The sequence below is a fragment of the Gadus chalcogrammus genome, chromosome 17 (assembly GCF_026213295.1).
Source record: "Gadus chalcogrammus isolate NIFS_2021 chromosome 17, NIFS_Gcha_1.0, whole genome shotgun sequence".
In the NCBI taxonomy this organism is placed as follows: Eukaryota; Metazoa; Chordata; class Actinopteri; order Gadiformes; family Gadidae; genus Gadus; species Gadus chalcogrammus.
The window spans coordinates 14,840,538-14,860,220 of record NC_079428.1 but is presented as its reverse complement, the minus strand read 5'-3'; the positions used below and the strand labels follow the sequence as shown (position 1 = coordinate 14,860,220).

Here is a 19,683-nt window from a genome sequence, read left to right as displayed (position 1 = left end):
GGCCATGACGTGGCGATGCTATCATTGACACAGATGCAAGTTTGATGCAAACATATTCCAGTTTCTTAAATTCAGCTGGAAAACTGAAAAGGGAGAAGACAGTGGAGCTGGAGTTGTTGTTGTGGCTATGGGAGAGATGAGGCTGGAGGTCATCATCGATGGGGGAGTGCAGAGGAGGGGGGTGGCCGTTCCTCGCCAAGCCAACATCAGCGATGGGGGAAGGCACGGTGTCCATGGTGTCGGGCAGGCTGTTGTCTCTCTTCAAGGTCTTTGGTCTGTCTGCTATCTGTGTGGCAGATAGTGGCAGAGTAGATGTGTCAGGGAGGCTGTAGTCTCGCTTCTTCTCGACCTGTGCTCTGATTGTGGCCTGTGCGTCAGACCATGGAGATTTGTGGGAAAGCGAGAAGAGAAGATTGTCCCTTAACAGTTTTGAGCCTAACCTGTTTGGGTGTAGCCCATCTGCTCTGAAAAGATATTTGCGCCCCCAGAACAAGTTGAAATTGACAATAAAGCCCCTTCCTCTTTCATTGCAGACTCTGGAAAGCCATGTATTCAGTGCAAGTAGACGACTGAATCTGTTTATTCCCCTGTCAACTGCTGGTATGGGTCCACTGATGAATGACTTAATGTGTATTTTGTCCAGTGTATTCAACAGATCAGCGTAATCCCTCTTCAGAAGTTCTGACTGTTCTCTTTGAATATCATTAAGTCCTGCATGCACAATAATCTGTGAGATTTTGGGGTTATCCAATATGATTGTGGCTAGTTTCTGGTTGATATCACTAACCATCACATCTGGGAAGTAGCATGTTTTGATCTTCTTACCGGTTATATCCTTGATGGTTGAGTCTCCTATAATCAGAGTGTCTGGTTCATCTGCTTTCTGTGAAATGGGCCCTTGTTGGCTTGAGGTGGCGGTGGTAGACCGCACCGTCCGTCCGGACACATTTCGGGGCTCAGGGGTGCACGGGTGGCCGACGCATGCACAGCTCGCCTCTCTGGCGACGGGTTCATGGTCTGTTTCTGTCCCCACTGTTTGTCCGGACGCATCTCGGGGCTCAAGGGTGCATGGGTGGCAGGCGCGTTCGTTGGCTTTTGAAGTGGCAGGGACCAGTTCTTCAGCGGCAGGGTTACATCAGTGACGGGCTAATCCGGCTGATACATGCAACTTTAGTTTTGGGTAGCTTAGCATTTGGCGTTGAGGGAACTTGTTGATTCACTTTGGTATGTTGTTTTGGCTTAGCGCCGACTCTGTGCCAGTGAGATACAGCTGGAACTGTCTCTCTCTTGTCCAGCTTCGGGAAGGATACAGTGTAGCTTTGATCATCTTGTTGTGTATTTGTCTGAGTTAGCTCAGCAAAATCACCCTCGGCACTGTATCCTGGAGAAGTACTACGCATTTTTCTAATGCTGCTAGTCTCGTTTCAAATAAAGCCACTGTCTGTCGCAGTTTGGTGCAGTCTGTGCATTTCCCAGTCTCCGTGCCTGAGATATCCGAGTACAGAGGCATGTTGGCGATAGGAAAGTCCAAGGCTTTTGCTGCGGTTTGATCCGGGAGTCATAAAAAGCCAAAATGTATTGTTGAATCGAGCAATGGAGGACGACGGAATCAAACTATATATTGTTAAGTATTAAAGCCATAATGTAGAGACGTGATGAGTCTCTTAATTAAATTTACATTTCTACTTTGTATTAACGCTAAGTCAATTCTACTCTGTTTAAGAGTATTTGCAACAAGTGGCCTTCTTGAAAAAATCCTTTCCAACGGGTGTAGGACTCTCCATCTATCAACCAATTGGTTGTTCTCCATTAAATCCCTAAGGTTTCGCCTAGTGCTGTCCCCTTTGAATGTATTGTTTCTTGATGCATCAGTTTGTCAAAATAACATTACAATCCCCCACAATCATACAATTAGAGTTGCACCACACATTCATACCAGCCAAGAAAACCCTCTTCTCCTTCTCCTCATTGGGTGCATGTAAATTAACTATTCTAAGTACCCTCCCCTCATAAACACAATCAACAACTATCAACCTCCCCTCTAAATCTCTATGAACTAAATTAATCCCCGTTATTTTATCACTGTTAAAACAAATCGCCACTCCCCTGGCCCTGGGAGTCCCTTCTTAAACATAAATCTGGCCTTTCCACAGCTTTCTGCTTGTATTAAGTAGGTTGTTATCCCATCTAGTCTCCTGCAAACACAGAATATCGGCTTTCAGATCTAGAATGGCTTTTCTTTTACACTCGGTTCTCAAACCGTTAACATTTAGAGAAATTATAACCAAGGCCATAAATAATAAAAAATAAAAGAAGGAAAAATCAACGAAAAAGAGCCATTAAGCTTCATTAGTTAATTAACTATTTTTGTTCTTCTTCCCACTCCCCTCCGTTTTTTCGCCTCCCTTAGCTCCTCTATGTCCACATCACTCCCCGAGCTCCCCTCCCTCACAGTTTCATCAACAAAATCCCCACTCTCCCCCACCTCATCATTGCCCCAAGTCATTTTTAGTACAGTTTACCCCTTCCCGTTTTTCACCTCTGCCTCTTCCACTGTTGTCTCCCTGCCGCTGTGGCAGGCCCTCGCTCAGCTCTCCCTTCAGGCTCAGGTCTGCAGGCTGGCCCGAGGTGAGCTCCTCTTCCAGCAACGAGGGGAGGTCTTCCCCCCCAGAGTCATTGTCTTTGTCCATGCTCGCGTCCATGTCCTCATTCTCTCCCTCCTCGTCCTCGCCACCACCGTCGTCCGGCGCCCCCGGTTCGCCACTGTCCGGCTCCCCCGGCCCTTGGCTGTCCTCTTCCACCGGGCATACGCAGTCTCTCTCCCTCCTCCGGAACGTCTGACATTTTGCCACCCCTGTGGCGCACTCCCGTGCGTAGTGGCCTTGGCATCCGCAGTTGTGGCAGGTGAAGTCCGGGCACTCACGCAGGATGTGGCCAGGCTGCATACAACTCCCACACACCTTCATTTGGCGGTCATGGATTACTCTGAAAAATTCAATCCCAGTTGCAGTGTTGAATTTTGTGGAGTACGGCAAGGATTGCACAATCTCATTAAATTTAACACGTACGAACCTTGTGCCATCTGCTATATTTGTGCTTGGCCACATCTTCCTCTTAATGGGCGAGAGCGCCCGGACTCCCCACCCACTTAGTTTGTCAATTATCTCTTCGTCAGTTATGTACGCTGGCAGGTTGAGAAATGACACCACCAGCTTATTGTTGCACAGTTCTTTAGCAATTATTCTGGCGTTATTGACTTTAAAGCCGTCAAGCAGACGGTCCTTCCCCCTCTCTCTGCACACCTTCACCTCCAGCTTTCCGAGGGCCAGCACCCTACATGCTCTTATTTCTCCACACACAACTGCCATGGCCTTCATTAGTTCACCAATTGGTATCATGTCCCCGCACTGCTCCACGCATACCGTGAGCTTCTTTTCGTACTTGCGCTCCGTTTTACTTGTCCTGTCCACTGCTTCTCCTCCAACCACCTGCTCTCGCCCGCCTCCAGCCACCTTGCCATTTCCTTCTCTACTGCTCTCTCCTTCTCTCCTTTCTCCTCCCGCCTCCTCCGCACTACTTCTTCCTCCTCTCAACCCGCCAGCTTCTTCCTTTTTCTTTCCGTCCTCCTCCACCTCTCGTACTGCTCCATTCTCCAGCCCTCCAGCTCGCTGCCGGCACTCATTTCTCCCAGTGGCTTCGCCGAAGCTAGGCCCCGGATCATTCTTGCCTCCACAGGTCCATAAGCACGGAAAAACTGGGAATCAAAAGTAACTCAGGGCGATCCCCCAACAGTCCACGACTGCGGGGGACGAAAAAAACACAAAAAACGGGGTTGTAGAACCGGATAACGAAAACACAGGAGCAAACAATTCACCATGCGTCTGTATACAGCCAACACTACGTACTCCGACACTGTAGGGGGCGTCAGGGTGGCATGGCCGTAAGCAATTATTGTCTGGACCATATTAGGTTTTATCAGAGAATGTCTAATATGAGGAGAACTGGCACTCGCGGGTTAGTTCCGGTTTTCTGGACTGGTTGCAGTAATAATCTTTGACCACGCGGGGCGCTCGTAGGCGAGTCCAGAATGAATGGGAGCCAACGGGGTTTTATCCTCAGAATCCACTTTTCTCACGATGTAATTTTTTGTCAAGTAATTTGAAAGTTTCTATCAAAGGGTGGGGCTAAGATAATAAACTCAGCTGAATATTGCATTTTTTAAGGTCACGTATCTTTTCTAAAAAGGCGTTAAAAACATGCGATGACGTCACACACTGTAATACTGTCAGAGGTACTGCTTTACGGCAGTTTCTAAAGCACTTCCCTTTTCCCGCAACGATTATGAGCAATTTCTTTCTCCTAAAATAGAAACCTGGATTAGAATCATAAATTTAAGACTGCATCAATTTAGTTTACATCAGTAAACAATCTGCTAGAGAGCAGTGTTCTGTTCTCCTCATGCCTCTTCCTTTCTTGATCTCTACAGTCGGACCTTGATGCTGTGACAACGGACAAGTCTTCTTCCTCTGTCCTTTTCCCCTGCCTCTGTTCAGTATGTTCAGTGTTGTTAAATCATTTCTCTTTTTTTTTTATTAGTTACTGTTCTTATTGTGTTCTTGTTAGTGTGATGTTTGAATAAACTTGCCTGTTGCAATGTTGGTATGTTTGTATAATTACTGTTATACAACTGTTACTGTTTCAATGTGACCCAGACCATATTTCTCATTTAACAAACATGTGTAGCTTATAATGTGTTGCATGGCAGAGCAATTATATTCAATGGCTTAAAACAAACCCATCTGTAAAGATCAGTGAATGCATAGAAATCAATGACAAGTGGTGTAGATGGTTTTCCCTCTGTGCAAGGTCATTAGCCCAAGTCCTACAAAAAAATAACGACTGTAATAGCAGATGTTGAAGTTGTTAAATCGCTAACTAACCATTTGTATCGAACAATCGGTTAAGGTAAGTTAAGTGCTTGAGTCTCGACACTTTAGAGAATGTCTAGCGCGCAACTTGAATAAGCCATGTGCGATATTACCCGGGCTCCAGCGCCACTTTCCTTACCAGGTGAAGCCTCAGGTAGCCTAGGACCATTCATACAGGAGCAAGCAAGAACGTTACCTTTTTCTGTCCTTGGGAAACGAAAAGACGGACAATCCGTTTCCACTGCAAGTGCAGTTTATCATTGCACATTTACGAGGCATTTCTTTTTTAAACTATCTTTATTTTCGAAAAATAGACAATGACAGATTAAATGATATTGAGCGGGATATTGACTGTATTATTTAAGGTGGTCATACCGTACCTACCATGTATATAACACATTGAACATTGAACACAAGAAATTGAAGAAATTCCATTTATGCCCATGTACTTTCACCATACCTTTTTTGACTAATGTACGGCCAACAATGTTTCTAATGTGAAGCTTCAGCTTGACGCTCCGTTTTCCCTTCTTCGCATACCTCATCCACTATCCACGATAATAATCCACCGGACCACGACGTGATGTTTTTAAAGGGTTTACTTGTCCAACGCAAAATACAAAAAACAATCCTTTTCCACAATGAGGTTCTTATTAGAGGTACGAGAACGAGAGAGAAATTGAGAGAGGTTATCTAAAATATAAAAGGGCCTGCAGGAAAATATAAATACAGTACGCAAAAATTGAGTTAACACGTTTCTGAATGCTCTTCAGCTTCAGATGCCGTCAAGAGGGGTCTCTGGTCGTAATCAGTCGCAAGTCCGTCCCTGACCAATCAGCGTTCATTAGCAGAATGCAAGCGTGTATGGCCAACAACGGCCCAAACTGTAAGAAATCGAAAGGACATAAGTACTCACTCATTTGACTTTTGAACCATAATCTATAATGAACTTGCGGAATCTGCAATAAAATTTGCGATATTTCAACGACAAGCAGGTGAAAGAGGCATAATTAGCCGTTTAGCCCCATAGACTCCCATTCAATCTGGACTCGCCCGCGATCACCCCCAGTGGATGTCTCATGGAACTACAACCAAAATCGGTACAATGGGGCGTATAGGGAGTGCCCAGGCTCTTCGTAGACGGGCTCTGGTTTTATACAGGAGGAGGACGTAAGGAGTGAGAGCGCTGCCGTGGCCAGAGACTGGATTTGTACAGAAACAATGATTAGATCCATAATGAATGAATGAATATGTTATTCCAGACTCAGAGTTACATATTTGAACGCAATGTATTACACTGCTTGGGCGATCTTTTGAAGAAAAGTAGCGTTGCAAAACCTGGGATGGACTACAGTGGACCGCCGTCATTGCAGCTCTCTGCTGCTCCCTGCTAGCAGCGTCACTACACTGTACACATGTGTCACAAATAGAGTTTGGAGAGACGTTTTCAGTGTCTGTATGTTGCTTAAATTCTCAAACAGTGGGCGCTAAAGATCAGGGCCTCGTTTCCCGAAAGCATCGTTAGCCTTAATGGATCGTGAAGTGTGTCGAAAGGGCATCGTAGAGTTTTCACCGCGTTTCCCGAAAGCATCGTTGGTAACGAACGTCTTGAAAACGCTCGTAGCTAACGAGTACTCCAGGGGTACTCGTAGGTACTCGTAGGACGCTAAGAGCATCGTCAGCCTACTATAGCCTCAGTGGCGTCACCATCGGACATTCCGTGTATTGGATGCGTTTTATTGAAAAGCATTGCGCCTTTATGTTCTTAGTTTGGTGATTAATAAAGATTATTAATTAATTTATTAATAAAGATGTTAAAATGGCCAAAATAAAACGGGACAGTCCAGAAAAAGTTTGCGCAGGCAGGGCACTCAAAATGTGTGAGAGAAAGTGGGGGGATTTTTGCAGACTGTGACATAGGCTACTCATGAAACATAGCCTTAAATAAATTTATTAAATTAAAAAAAATAATGAATGAAAGAAAAAAAAAATTAATGAAAGAAATGAAAAAAAAATTAAAGGCAAAAGGAGCAGGCAAAAGGCTGGGATATGGTGGGGATTGGTCACGTTGACGGGGATGTTTAGTGACATGGGGGGGGGGGGGTTAAAAAAAAGACGCGATCACTCTTCAGCGTGATTCCACACCAGCAGCGTAATCCGGGAGGCCGTCCCGAAACGGATCTTCCTCGTCCTCGTCCTCGTCCGGTTCACCCAACGCCACCCCAGCCTTGGCTGCAATGTTGTGCAACATTGCTGTCACGCAGATCACAGCGCACAACTTGGCTGGCGCAAACTGGAGCCCTCCGCCGGACTTGTGGAGGCATCGGAAGAGCAACTTCCACCTGCCGATCGTGCGCTCGACAATGCACCGGGCCAGACGGTGGGCTTCGGTGTACCGTTCCTCGTAGACGTCTCCGGGGTTAGCCACTGGGGTGAACAGGTGAGGCCTAAGCGGATAGCCACTGTCTCAGAGGAGCCGCCACTCTCCCCTGGAGGCTGCAGCCAGCCGTCCGATGGAGGACTCGCGGAACACGAAGGAGTCGTGACTCGTGAGTGCTTCCAGGCCATCTCGCTACGACATCCAGGATGATGCCCTGATGGTCGCACACCACCTGGCAGTTGAAAGCGGCATATCCCTTCCGACAGATGTAGACGTGGCCATCAACGTGGGGCGTGAGAATTGGAATCAAAGTTCCATCCACGACTCCGGCCACTTGTGGGATGCGGAACGACCGAAAAAAGTTCTCTTGGGTCTGAGGTCTTGCCTGATCGCCCCAAGCAGCTGTCTGATGGCCTCCCTCGGCAGCCTGTAGCGCTGTATGACTGCGCGTTTCTAGAGGCCTTACCCTTTTTCCGGAGGGTCTTTTATAGCCAATCAAGGAAACTTTATGCGGAATCAGATTAAGTCGGCTCTCTTTGCTGTGCAAAGCATGTTTCAGAAATCAGCCCATTAAGATAAATGTAGTTGTCACACAAGCTATTTTTCATTTTTTGTCATATGGAATTATTTCAGGGGGGAAATGCCGTGGATCGCATAGTGCATTCAGGATTAGGACTGATATATGTCGGCTTAAGGCCGATTTAGGGTCGTTTTAGACGCAGAGACGTAAGCACGTAATTTACACAAGGGACTTGTTTTAGACAAGTTTTGATTTACGGTTCCTTTAAGGTTCCTTAAGGATTGCGCGTGTTGCAAGAGGATTCTCCGCAAGAACAGTAGGGGGAGCAACGAACGAATCTGTGGGCGTGGAATTGGAAATCGCAGGCTTGTTTAAAAGGCTGGGATATGGTGGGGATTGGTCACGTTGACGGGGATGTTTAGTGACATGGGGGGGGGGGGGGGGTTAAAAAAAAGACGCGATCACTCTTCAGCGTGATTCCACACCAGCAGCGTAATCCGGGAGGCCGTCCCGAAACGGATCTTCCTCGTCCTCGTCCTCGTCCGGTTCACCCAACGCCACCCCAGCCTTGGCTGCAATGTTGAGTCGAAGACAGTTGAGGGAGCTGGAGCTGATAAGCATTGAAAAGCAAAAGATTATATTGCGAAGGAGGAAAAGGATACGAGAAGAACTTTTACGGAGAGGGAGATGGGATGTGCGTCCATCAGTGGCGGCGCCAGAGATTTTTTTCTGGTGGTGCTATGGGGGTGCTCGGCGTTTTACTGAGGGTGCTATGAAATTAGGGTGATAGCATATGAGTCTAATTTTTCTCTACTACAACACCTCCCCACCATATCGTCACATATGTTTACACGTTTGCTCTCTAACGGGTCTTTGGGGTACATAAAAAGCGCCATTCAAATCGATCGTATTATTATTGTCATTAGGCTACTTCTGACGGACGCGCACAAAGCCGCGTTCATCTCCGACGGTCAAAATGGATGCAGCATGTTATAGATAACGTAATCCCAAATACTTCACTTACTTCAGTGTGTTGATTAAAGTTTGCGCCAGATGACTACCAGGTCACCACTACCATGAGCGACAAATTAAACTAAACATACCAAGTTCAATACACTTCTAACTAAAGACGGCAGATTAGAATGTCAGATAGAATTAACTTAAACAGGCAAAGAGTCAGAAATGCTTTCAAAAAGAGTATATTATTTTAGGTCACAATCAAAACATGAATGAAACCAAGCAGTAGGCACTCAAAACCACAATAATAAGAGATCAAAAAGTGTTATGAAAGCCAATGGTTGTATACGTTGGCTCCCGATGAAACCCGTGCACTCCTCCACCGAGAAAATGCCTGCAGGCAAAGCAAAAGACGGCATCCTGAGATACACTGTATTCCAACCACGGATATGGTTCCATCCAGCTCTTACAGAAACTTCTTTGCTGGACTCCAAACATCCGAGTTGGATATTTTTGTAATATTGGTCTTTTCGGACCATCCTCATGCTTAAGTCACCCAGGGTTCTAGCATCATGGCTAGCAGCGCCCTCAGTAGAGGTGAAGGGTTGACTTGGACCAGGACGTTCCTCTTCTTCTACATCAGAATCGAAATCCACTACCTCTTGCACGTCTTCTTCAACTCGAGGAATTTTTCGGATCAAATACCGATCCATTTTCGTGATTTTGTGAACGCTTGACTTAAAATTGACCGATCGCCAGGATTACTGTTACTTAGCCTACTACTCATTGAACAATCACGTTCACGCACGCAACGTGTCTGTGTCGTGCTACGTGAACAATCTGTTTATTTCAATCTGTTATTTTCTTTTGTGATTAAAATATTATTATCACACAATAAATTTTATTAAGAACTCAGAATGAAATTAAATAACAATAATAAATAAACCATTATTTTCTTGGGGGTGCTATGGGGGTGCTATGGCCAATCTAGGGGGTGCTCTAGCACCCCCTAGCCCCCCCCTGGCGCCGCCACTGGCGTCCATTGAATTAATCGAGGTGGAGTACTGGTGAATATGCAACACTGGTACTACCATTGAGGAATATGGACGAAGCAAAGCACTTTCAGTATTTTAGAATGTCGGCATGCAGGTTTGATGACCTTCTTTGTCGTGTGCGACCTCACTTACTGCATTGTGGCACACACAGCATGCCAATTGATGTTGCCCAGAGACTTGCTGTGACATTACGAGTTTTAGCCTCTGGTGGAAGCCAGCAGGCTATAGCTGAAAGCTACAAACTGGCTTCCTGCACTGTGTCCGGCATTGTGTCAGAGGTTTGCCAGGCATTGTGGAAAGCTCTGCAGCCAGAATACTTGCCCTGTCCTTCCACCCGCAAGTGGGAAGTGATAGCAGAGGATTTTTGGCAAAAGTGGAACTTCCCAAACTGTGTCGGAAGCCTCGATGGGAAGCACGTTACCATCAAGGCCCCACCTCATGCCGGGAGTGACTACTTCAATTACAAACTAAGTCATTCTATTGTCCTGATGGCGATGTGTGATGCTCGATATCGGTTCACTATGTTGGACATCGGGGGATATGGACGGGAGAGCGACGGCGGTGTTTTTAAGGAGAGCGAATTTGGGTCACGGCTGCTCGAAGACAAGCTGAACCTGCCGCCGCCAGCTTTTCTTCCCGGGACCACGATCGATGCCCCCCACGTAATTCTTGCTGATGCTGCCTTTCCCCTGCACGCGAACATCATGCGTCCATTTTCAGGTATGACACAAACCATAAGAATTAATTGCATAGATATTTGACAGAACGTAGTATCTTCTCTATATGGTTGTGGTGCCAACGTGTTCTAATAAGTAAGTAAAACTCTGCATGTTTTGTTTTTTGTTGTTAAAGGTGCAGATCTGAGCAGGGAAAAGCAGATTTTTAATTACAGACTCTCCAGAGCTAAGAGGGTCATTGAAAATGCCTTTGGCATCTTGGCAGCACGATGGCGGATTCTGGGCAGGTCAATGGAGTTCCAGCCAGATAAAGCTGTTGATGTTGTCAAGGCCTGTGTTGTTTTACACAATTTCCTAGCCTGTGCGGATGTGTCATCTGGGGGCCGCTACATACCAGATGGTTACTCTGATGCAGAGTCAGGAGGATCGGTAACGCCTGGTGAGTGGCGCCGTCAGTCTATCACTGACACCACCAGTGGCGGCTGCTGGTCTTTTAAAGAGGGGAAGCTCATTTTTGGCCTATATCAAAATAGTTGTCAAATTATTTAAGGAAATGCGGAAAGTATGTTAAACTGAAACAAGGAAATACAATAAATGTGTTTCATTCACAGTGTAAGAAATTAATAATGGAAGCAATTTCGCCAAGCAAATACCAAGAAATGTGTTGCAGTTTGTCATGAGACTTAACTTGCAAAATCCGCGATGAGACTGAACTCAGATAGTGAAGTGACTGTGTATATCTCAAAATAGCTGTCAATCAAAAAGTGATTCAGACTTTCGACTGATCCTCCAATCAAAACGCGGAAGCCCAGCGTCCAGGCTAGCCCAGGCCAGCCCACTGCTCCATCCACCCCCAGAGACGCTGAGCGTCCGGGGGCGGGACAAATCTGGGCATTTATCCAATGACTGTCGAGTTTCGAGGCAATGAAAAAAACTGTTCCATGCAGTCTCATTGAAGTGAATGGACGCTCGGCTTCTACGGTCTAATGCATTGACATTACGGGAATGTATGAGAAGTTAACAAAATCGAGTCAGTCTTGGATAAGATTCTTATCGAACTCGTCTTCGACATGAACGTATTTTAACGAATTTGTAGTCAATGAAATGTTAACACAACAATACATATTTGACAATTTAATGTTCGAAATTTTAGCGGAAGCCGAGCTTCCCTTGCAGTCTTAGAGAAATCGCCACTGGACACCACAGATGTCCAGGACCCGTGCCACCAGAGCTGCCCAGGTTGTGAGGAATGACATTATGCAGTTCTTCCAGACGCCTGGGGGAGCGGTTCAATGGCAGAACGAAATAGTATCCTGTGGCACACTTCGCACCTGATGAGCCTACTGTATACACTGACTAGGATTTGTTAATAAAAAACATCTGTTTCGATACCTATTTGTTGTGTTATTTTATCTTGACTTTTCATACAAACAAGGTGCCAGACACATACTATTCAAATAATACTAGAAATCAAATATGAAGTTCAAAGAACAGCATAGTGTCTTTAGGCATATGATCAGTCCAGTATTTTATAAAAGCAGTCTGTATAAACACTTATACAGCTGCTTTAGGTTTGAGAAATTATTTGATACAAGTCTTTCACCCCAAAGGGAGCGGTCGTGTGGCACTTGACCACAACTGACCTGATGATTTTACCTGTTACATTAAGGTTCCTGGCCTTTTGTCTTTCTATGTAGAGTCGTCAGACATAGCTCCTGTCGAATGTGTTTAGTGAGAAATGATTCGATGCAAGTCTTTCACCCCAAAGGGAGCGGTCGTGTGGCACTTGACCACAACTGACCTGATAACGACCTGGTGATTTTACCTGTTACATTTAGGTTCCTGGTCTTGTGTCTTTCTATGCAGTCGTCAGACATAGCTCCTGGCGAATGTTTTTTTTTTTTAGCTTGAGCTATTAGAACCCATTAGCTGGCTTTTGTGTTCTGTCTTGACCTTACCAACTTTTAGCAGTGTATATTAAATTGAAAAAGGTAAAACTCCTGTTTCACAACCAAACAATTTTTTATTAAAACAGACAAGAAAAGGTGCAAAATATAGAATAGATACAAATTATAAAAGCAAGCACAGTGCAAAAAATATAATAATAACAATAAAAACACACATAAGTGAGAACAGTGCAAAAAATATTATAACAATACAAACACACATAAAAGTGAGAACAGTACAAAAAATATAATTATAATAAAAGTAAGAACATTGACAGGGGGCTTTCAGCAGTAAGGAGCATTTTACATGGGGCTTTCAGCATTTTTTTAATGCCTCTGTCACACTAAATTTGTACCGGCTGCCAAATTTGTACCGGGCGCGTCATCAATACGTAATCCATTCCAAACCTGCCCGGCAACAGATGATCGCGTCGTCCGTTGCCTGGCAACGGGCGATCGCGTTGAATGACGTGAAAGGTTCGCGAACCTTCTATCTAGCGATCCGTTATCTGTATTGTGCTATTTCGTCCTTGACCTGCTTTAAACACTCAGTTTACTTGCTAAATTTGATTAAACAATGAAATACAATACAAATATAAAGTAAAAACAAGTGTTATCTAGCGATCCGTTTTCTGTATTATGTTATTTCGTCTTTGGCAACATGAGCGCGAATGTTTTATGAAACCCGCTTTGAACACTCAGTTTACTAGCTAAATTGATTAAAAAATGAAATACAATACAAATATAAAGTAAAAACAAGTGTTATCTAGTGATCCGTTAACTGTACTATGTTATTTCGTCTTTGGCAACATGAGCGCAAATGTTTTTTGAAACCTGCCCAGCAACGGACGACGCGATAATCTGTTGCAGGCAGGTTTGGAATGGATTACGTATGGATGACGCGCCCGGTACAAATTTGGCAGCCGGTACAAATTTAGTGTGACACCTCCATTAAAATGTCTATTGAGGTGGTGTATATGGTGCGCTTGGCTGCGTTCATAGCCGCTGGAGGCATTTGCCTCACCACGTCCGCCACTGTGGCACCAAATCTTGAGGCATCATCCTCTTCCCGGTTCAGGCGGAGCTCTCTCTCTCTCTCGACAAGAGTTTCAATACTATTATCGTCCTGCTGGATCTGGTCCAGCAACCTTTTGCGGTTGCCCTGGCGGGACAGAGGAGATGGCAGCACGGAGGCTGGAGGGCTGGACATAGAGATTGGGGGGCGCAGAGATTGGGCCCTGTGGGTGTGGGTGGATGGCACTGGGGAGGCCTCGGGTGTCGAAGGCGATGGCACTGGGCAGGCCTCGGGTGCAGAAGTCGATGGCACTGGGCAGGCCTCAAGTGTCAAGATCACCTCAGGTGATGTGGAGGAAGAGGAGGATGTGGAGGAAGAGGAGGAAGTGGAGGAAGAGGCCTCAGCTGATGAGATGGAGGGCTGTCCATGATAACAAAAGAACACAGTTGGTCTGTTAGAAATATGGAAATTGCATATTGCTACAATGGTGATAGTACCATTCCTGCATTCCTTACATCAACAGTATGAACAAACACGTTAAAACAGACAGTTGCTCTCTGCCCATGCATTCAGAACCGTCCTTTATGGAATGGATTACTACCGATAGATAGAAAACGGGTGTAGGGAACACTCGCCCACGGTTCTTTAGCGATATCTAAACAGCATGTAGCTACAATTGCAATGGTTGAATGCGATTGCATTACATCTACATACGGCTCTTTACCAAACGATAGAAAACGTGCCTTCTCCCACTGTTCTCGGATATAAAGCTGTAATATTTTGCCCGCGAAACAAAAAGTTGAAATGGACTACTAACTGATTTTCACACACAAGTTAATACAGATAAAACTAAAGCTAAACGTATCGAAATAATATGGCGATTCATTGCTGGTGCATCACCTCCATGATGGTACATTTCAATGAGCCTCACAAAGCATTTAAAGATCCCCTCATCTGGCATTACAGGCAATTGTATGACATCTACAATAAGGCTCTTTTACCACGATCTTATTACAATATGATGAAGCACCACTCTAGCGTACTTGCTCGAACACTCAGAATTAGTTCAAAACTTTATATTTACCCTTTCGTAGTTGGACGAGGTCATTCGATGTTTGATGTGCGGTCCCAACCACGAAAGAAGAATGTAAATTGGAGGGATTCTTCTCCCCCCTCCATCGCCACTTCTGCTCTTCATTAATTTTTTGGCACGGACAAATCTGTCCCGCAGCTTCATCCACATATTGCTGCAGTCCTCCACTGGCAAACCCACGTTCGCGGATATCTGCCTCCAGGAGTTCCGAGCCATCTGTGTATCTTTATAATCTTTCAATGAGGGGTTGTATAGATGTTCAAATTGACGCACCTCTTCGGACTTCTTCAAAATTCTTCATTCGCTTCTGTCACAGCCTTTTAAAAATGGCGCTATTATGCTGCAAAACCGTAAGGGGGGGTTATGTATCTTAAAGGTCCCATGACATGCTATTTTATGTATTCTTTAACATAGGTATTAGTGGGCAACTAACACAGTATTCAAAGACGTTCCCTAAATTCAGCCGTGGTGCAGAGTTACAGCCACTCCGAGCCAGTCGCACATTGAGCTTCCCCCAAATGCGCTGTTTCGGTGGGCGTGTCAAGGAGGAGGGTGGGGGTGTGGCCCTGAGCAGCTTGCAGCCACCATGCGCTCTGTTTACAGTGGATGTATCGCAATGGCGAGGCGCACACCCTTTAGCCGTGTTCTGTAAATATTCTAGAACACACGGGAGTCCTGGAGCTCTATATCTAAATATTATCATATAGCCTACACAGATATCTATATCATATAATATATATTATCACGGCCAAAAGCTGTGTGAGCCGATATTATGAATCTCAAACAACCTCGTTGGGTTCTCCGACGTTCCTGGTTCTTCAACGTCCACATCAATGTGAATACACACACTGTTGAGTGTGTATTCAAGGTTGAGAATGAATTGGGGGGAAGGAACTTTGGCTTTGACTCACTCAAGAACATGAACCACGACATGGAGGAGAAAGGGATTGATTGCCAACGTCTCTGGGCGGGCCAGGCAGAGTAAGGGGAGGAGCTGAGATTCCTCATGACGTCATGAGCACAGATTTCCAAATCAGCGCGCTTGAGCCTCCGTTTTTTCAAAGGCGAGCAGAACAGCTAGTGCTCGTTTTAGCCACTGGGGGACCATAGGCAGGCTAGGGGAACTCATATTTATGTTAGAAAACCTCATAAATTGAGATTTTCATGTCATGGGACCTTTAAGTGCTTACGCGTTACGTCTAAAACAGAGCATATATCGGCCTTTAAGCCTAATCAATTGTGTTTTAATGTCTTTAGCATTCATATAATTGCAGTCTATTTTTTTCGTAGGCTACTCAGCTGTTGTCCTTGATGGGGAGATATTTTAACCCTTTTTAACACAATTTTCCTGCGACATTCCTGCGTCTCCCCCTCCTACGGAGCCCATTTCAGCACCGTGTCAGTACAGTTACAATCCTACACTCAAAAAAATATTTAAGCCCAAAAGTTAAAATGTATGCATTTCAATTACATGACAATTTTCCATCTATTTTGATCACATAACTCCAATGTAAAAAATGACATTTCAATCCATGTTTATTAATCATGTTCATTCAACATGAATAAATTAGATAAACTCAACATTAATCAATTAAATTGGACTTACTCAGGTATTATGCATAAACCCAATGTATTTGGTTAGATTACATGAACATGATTAATAAACATGGATTGAAATGTCATTTTTTACATTGGAGTTATGTGATCAAAATAGATGGAAAATTGTCATGTAATTGAAATGCATACATTTTAACTTTTGGGCTTAAATAGTCTTCACTGTACCTCAGTTTTCGTATTCTGCTGAAATTCAGCTATACAATCACTGTTTACAAAAACACAAGTTAAATATCATTTTGCGAAGAAATAAGAAGGTAGGACATACATTAGAGCAATTATCCATATTTATTACGACAACAAGGAGCCTGGAAAGGAATTTGGAAAATAAATAAAAAACAAATACATTTATTGACAGTTGTACAAATTAGTACAATCTCCTGTGTGTGTGTGTGTGTGTGGAGATTGAGATTGATCCAGAGGGAACTGTTAGTGTGATCTGAAGAGCACTAAATTACAAGAATAACGCTGAGCTCAATACCTGCTTGATACTGGTGATATGTCACAAAGTTTACACTCCCACATTCACACAAACCTGCAGAAAAAAAAGAAAGGGTGGAAGGGACAGATTAGCTGATCAATATTTTAGTAGAGAAAACCCAACAAAAAATGCCACTAATACTTACTATTAAGAGGTTGCCCTGGTTTTCACAAAGTAAATCCAAAGAGAGAATACCTGAATATGAAAATTGAGGAAAAGTAGGCTATAAGTGACAATTCACACGAGACGATAAATGTAAGTCCATGGGCATGAATCCCCCCCCCCCCCCAACAGCCGCCATTACCAACTCTCGTCCAAAACTGTGGTAATATGGCATCTTTGGACGTTTTAATACATTTGGAGATGGCAAAGTATAGCATATATTCGAACTGTGTTTTATCAAAACAACCACGTTTTCATAGATTACCAGTAAACTCCCGACAACAGGCTCTCACTCCCTACTCAACGGCTGGACGTGTACGGTCGGCAACCACTCCCTCGATTGCACCTTAACGGCCAGGAGCCAGTCAATCGCGGGGACATGCGAAATACGATAGCTAGCTAAATGCTTTGGCAGACCCAATGTCGTAGTGCTAGCCACCTGACGTAAACCATGCCTAAATGCTAAGGGCACAAGCCGTTGCACAACATAAGCCAAGGGATTTGCGATACCATTGTGAAAGCAATAGCATATTTATGGTGTTTCATGACTATTTTCCTAGCCAGGTTACCCAGCTAGTTAGCTAAATAGTTAGCTAGTGCTAGTTACAGTGCTAGATAACTCGCCTAAATGAATAAAGAAACGCTTATATTCAGTAACAGAACATCTATTCTAATGTTACCCATTAAACATGTGGACATCTAATAAATAATCGGTTTCTAGTTAACTTAAACGGATAAAAAGCTTACCAAACTCGGTCCATTTATCAGCACGAGGTCTGCTGGTTCAGGAATGAAAGAGTGGCTTCAGGTGGATCCAATGAATTCCAGTGAAACGATTAAATAGACTTAATGTGAATAAATCAGATTTAATTTCCTATTGAACTGGTTTATGTTGTATTTAATGAATATGGAAGAATATAATATATGATGTATTTACTTTAAACAGGTTTAATTTAAATGTTAAGCTTAAAGTTTATTATGGCAAAAAATCATTTTTTTGAGTGTACGACGTCGTGAGTGCAGCGAATGCGCGTTCACGTTAAGAGGAGTTTCGGGAAACGCGACAAAGAAATTATCGATGGTTCGAAAGATCCATCGGGAGAATGATCTTACGAGCGAAGATCCATCGATATCGGGAAACGGGGCCCAGGGCATTGCAAGCCATTGCAGCCAATGAGCTCGAGTTGAAAAATAAAATGGCTTACTGCACCTGGTATTCCCAGGCGGTCACCCATCCAAGTACTAACCAGGACCCTGCTTAGCTTCCGAGATCAGACGAGATCGGGCGTGCTTTTTATTAAAAGACTACACATCGTCCCATTTATACATAATTAACACAAATATATACATACAACATCAAACATAGAGAAAACAAAGAAGATACTTCACATACATCTTAAACCAAATTAACTACAAATAATACTGAGGTAGCCAGCATGCTTTTGGAAAAACCGCCAACACACTGGCCCCTCACCAAATCAAGGAAATCATATTTAAAACACTAATTGACAAGACAGAAATTAGTTAGTCACCCTGCTATCCTTTTAGCCGCACCTCCAGCCCGTAGGTGCCCCCATCGACTTATCCAAATCTAGACAGTTACACACACAACATATATAAACCCTCTTCCCATACACTTTATCCAAAATCTATCTTCACTTCCCCATCATCTCAAATCACAATAAAAGTGCTCCCCTCCACAAACCCTCTAAGGAATTCATCTTCCCTAACATAACTATACACCATATTTACATCTCTTCTCATTATACTCCTAAAAACACTCCACACCTCAACTCTCTTCTTTTCATAATGGGCTAAATTTCTTCTGAGCTTGACAGCAAACCTTGCATGGCTTAAAACATAATTTAAAAAATTAACATTACATCCTTTCACCTTACTTGTCACCCCAAACAACCACAACTCTCTCCATTCCATTCTCTCCACAAACCCTCCTCGCCAACATCTGTTTATTAATTCTTTAATTTTCACAAAGTATCCCTCCAACTCACAGCATTCAACAAACTCATGCATACACGTTTCCACCCTGTTCTATACTAACTTGTACTTGTTAATATAATATAATAAAGAACGAGACGGGCACGGTAGATTCATTCAACGAGTATCATTGTATTCTTCCTCTTCTCACGCAACGTCACATAACACAGTTTCAGTACAACACTAGGTAAGTGCGCCATCCGGTGGTGTAGTGGAGTAACGAACAGCACATAATAAGACTGAATACACAACACACCCCCACCCTGCACACATCACATTCCTTCTTCACATTCACATTAAACCTACTTATTATTAAATTGTTAAACACCCTATTGTGCCGTAAAAGGAAGTCACAATTTTCGCATTCAATACAATTCCATTTCACTCTTAAATTTCTCCATATTTCCCCTACATCCATATCATTCATAACTCTTACCCATACTTGTCTCCTCACTTCTTTCCCTCTTAAACATCTATTCATTACTCTCGTTTTCACACTCATCAGACTCACCCTCCTTTCTCCTTCCCCCACACACATTTCTATCTCTCCTTCTCCATTCACCACAGCCTCTCTCTCAATCACTCCAACCCATTCTCTCGGCATTCCCTCCTTGATCCTTTCCAACACCCCCTCCGCCGTACCCAACCATATTTCATCACCTCTTTCCCTCAACTCGTCTACCATTACCTGTGCCCTCATAAACCCAGGTACATACTCGTAAACTAAATCCTTCACCTTTCTAACCCCTTCTCTCCATATCACCCTGTTATAAATTGTGTCCCCTTCAAATGTAATTTTTGGATTTAAAAACACTGGTTGCTCCCATACCTGCCTCACATTCTTACACTCATACTGCACA

General features: G+C 44.0%; 1 protein-coding gene and 1 long non-coding RNA gene across 2 annotated transcripts; one reads left to right on the top strand and one right to left on the bottom strand.

Annotated features, from left to right (window-relative positions):
• Positions 1 to 8,294: 8,294 nt before the first annotated feature.
• On the top strand, positions 8,295 to 13,155 carry LOC130370302 (putative nuclease HARBI1). Its single transcript, XM_056576031.1, has 2 exons — positions 8,295 to 10,560; positions 10,693 to 13,155. The coding sequence occupies exons 1-2, from the start codon at positions 9,888 to 9,890 to the stop codon at positions 11,064 to 11,066; spliced, it is 1,047 nt and encodes a 348-aa protein (XP_056432006.1). The 5' UTR covers positions 8,295 to 9,887; the 3' UTR covers positions 11,067 to 13,155.
• Positions 13,156 to 16,453: 3,298 nt separating this feature from the next.
• On the bottom strand, positions 16,454 to 17,967 carry LOC130370306 (uncharacterized). The gene is made up of 4 exons (XR_008893013.1): positions 17,576 to 17,967; positions 16,812 to 16,861; positions 16,667 to 16,720; positions 16,454 to 16,493 (listed from the first exon to the last, which is right to left on the bottom strand). It is a non-coding gene; the product is annotated as an uncharacterized LOC130370306 (long non-coding RNA).
• Between the last annotated feature and the right edge of the window lie 1,716 nt (positions 17,968 to 19,683).

What these genes read in the sequence shown, in the direction of transcription:
- LOC130370302 (XM_056576031.1), top strand. Translation starts at nt 9,888, where the DNA reads ATGGACGAAGCAAAGCACTTTCAGTATTTTAGAATGTCGGCATGCAGG. An exon ending in CATCATGCGTCCATTTTCAG is followed by an intron (nt 10,561 to 10,692) that starts GTATGACACAAA and finishes TTGTTGTTAAAG; the next exon opens with GTGCAGATCTGAGCAGGGAA.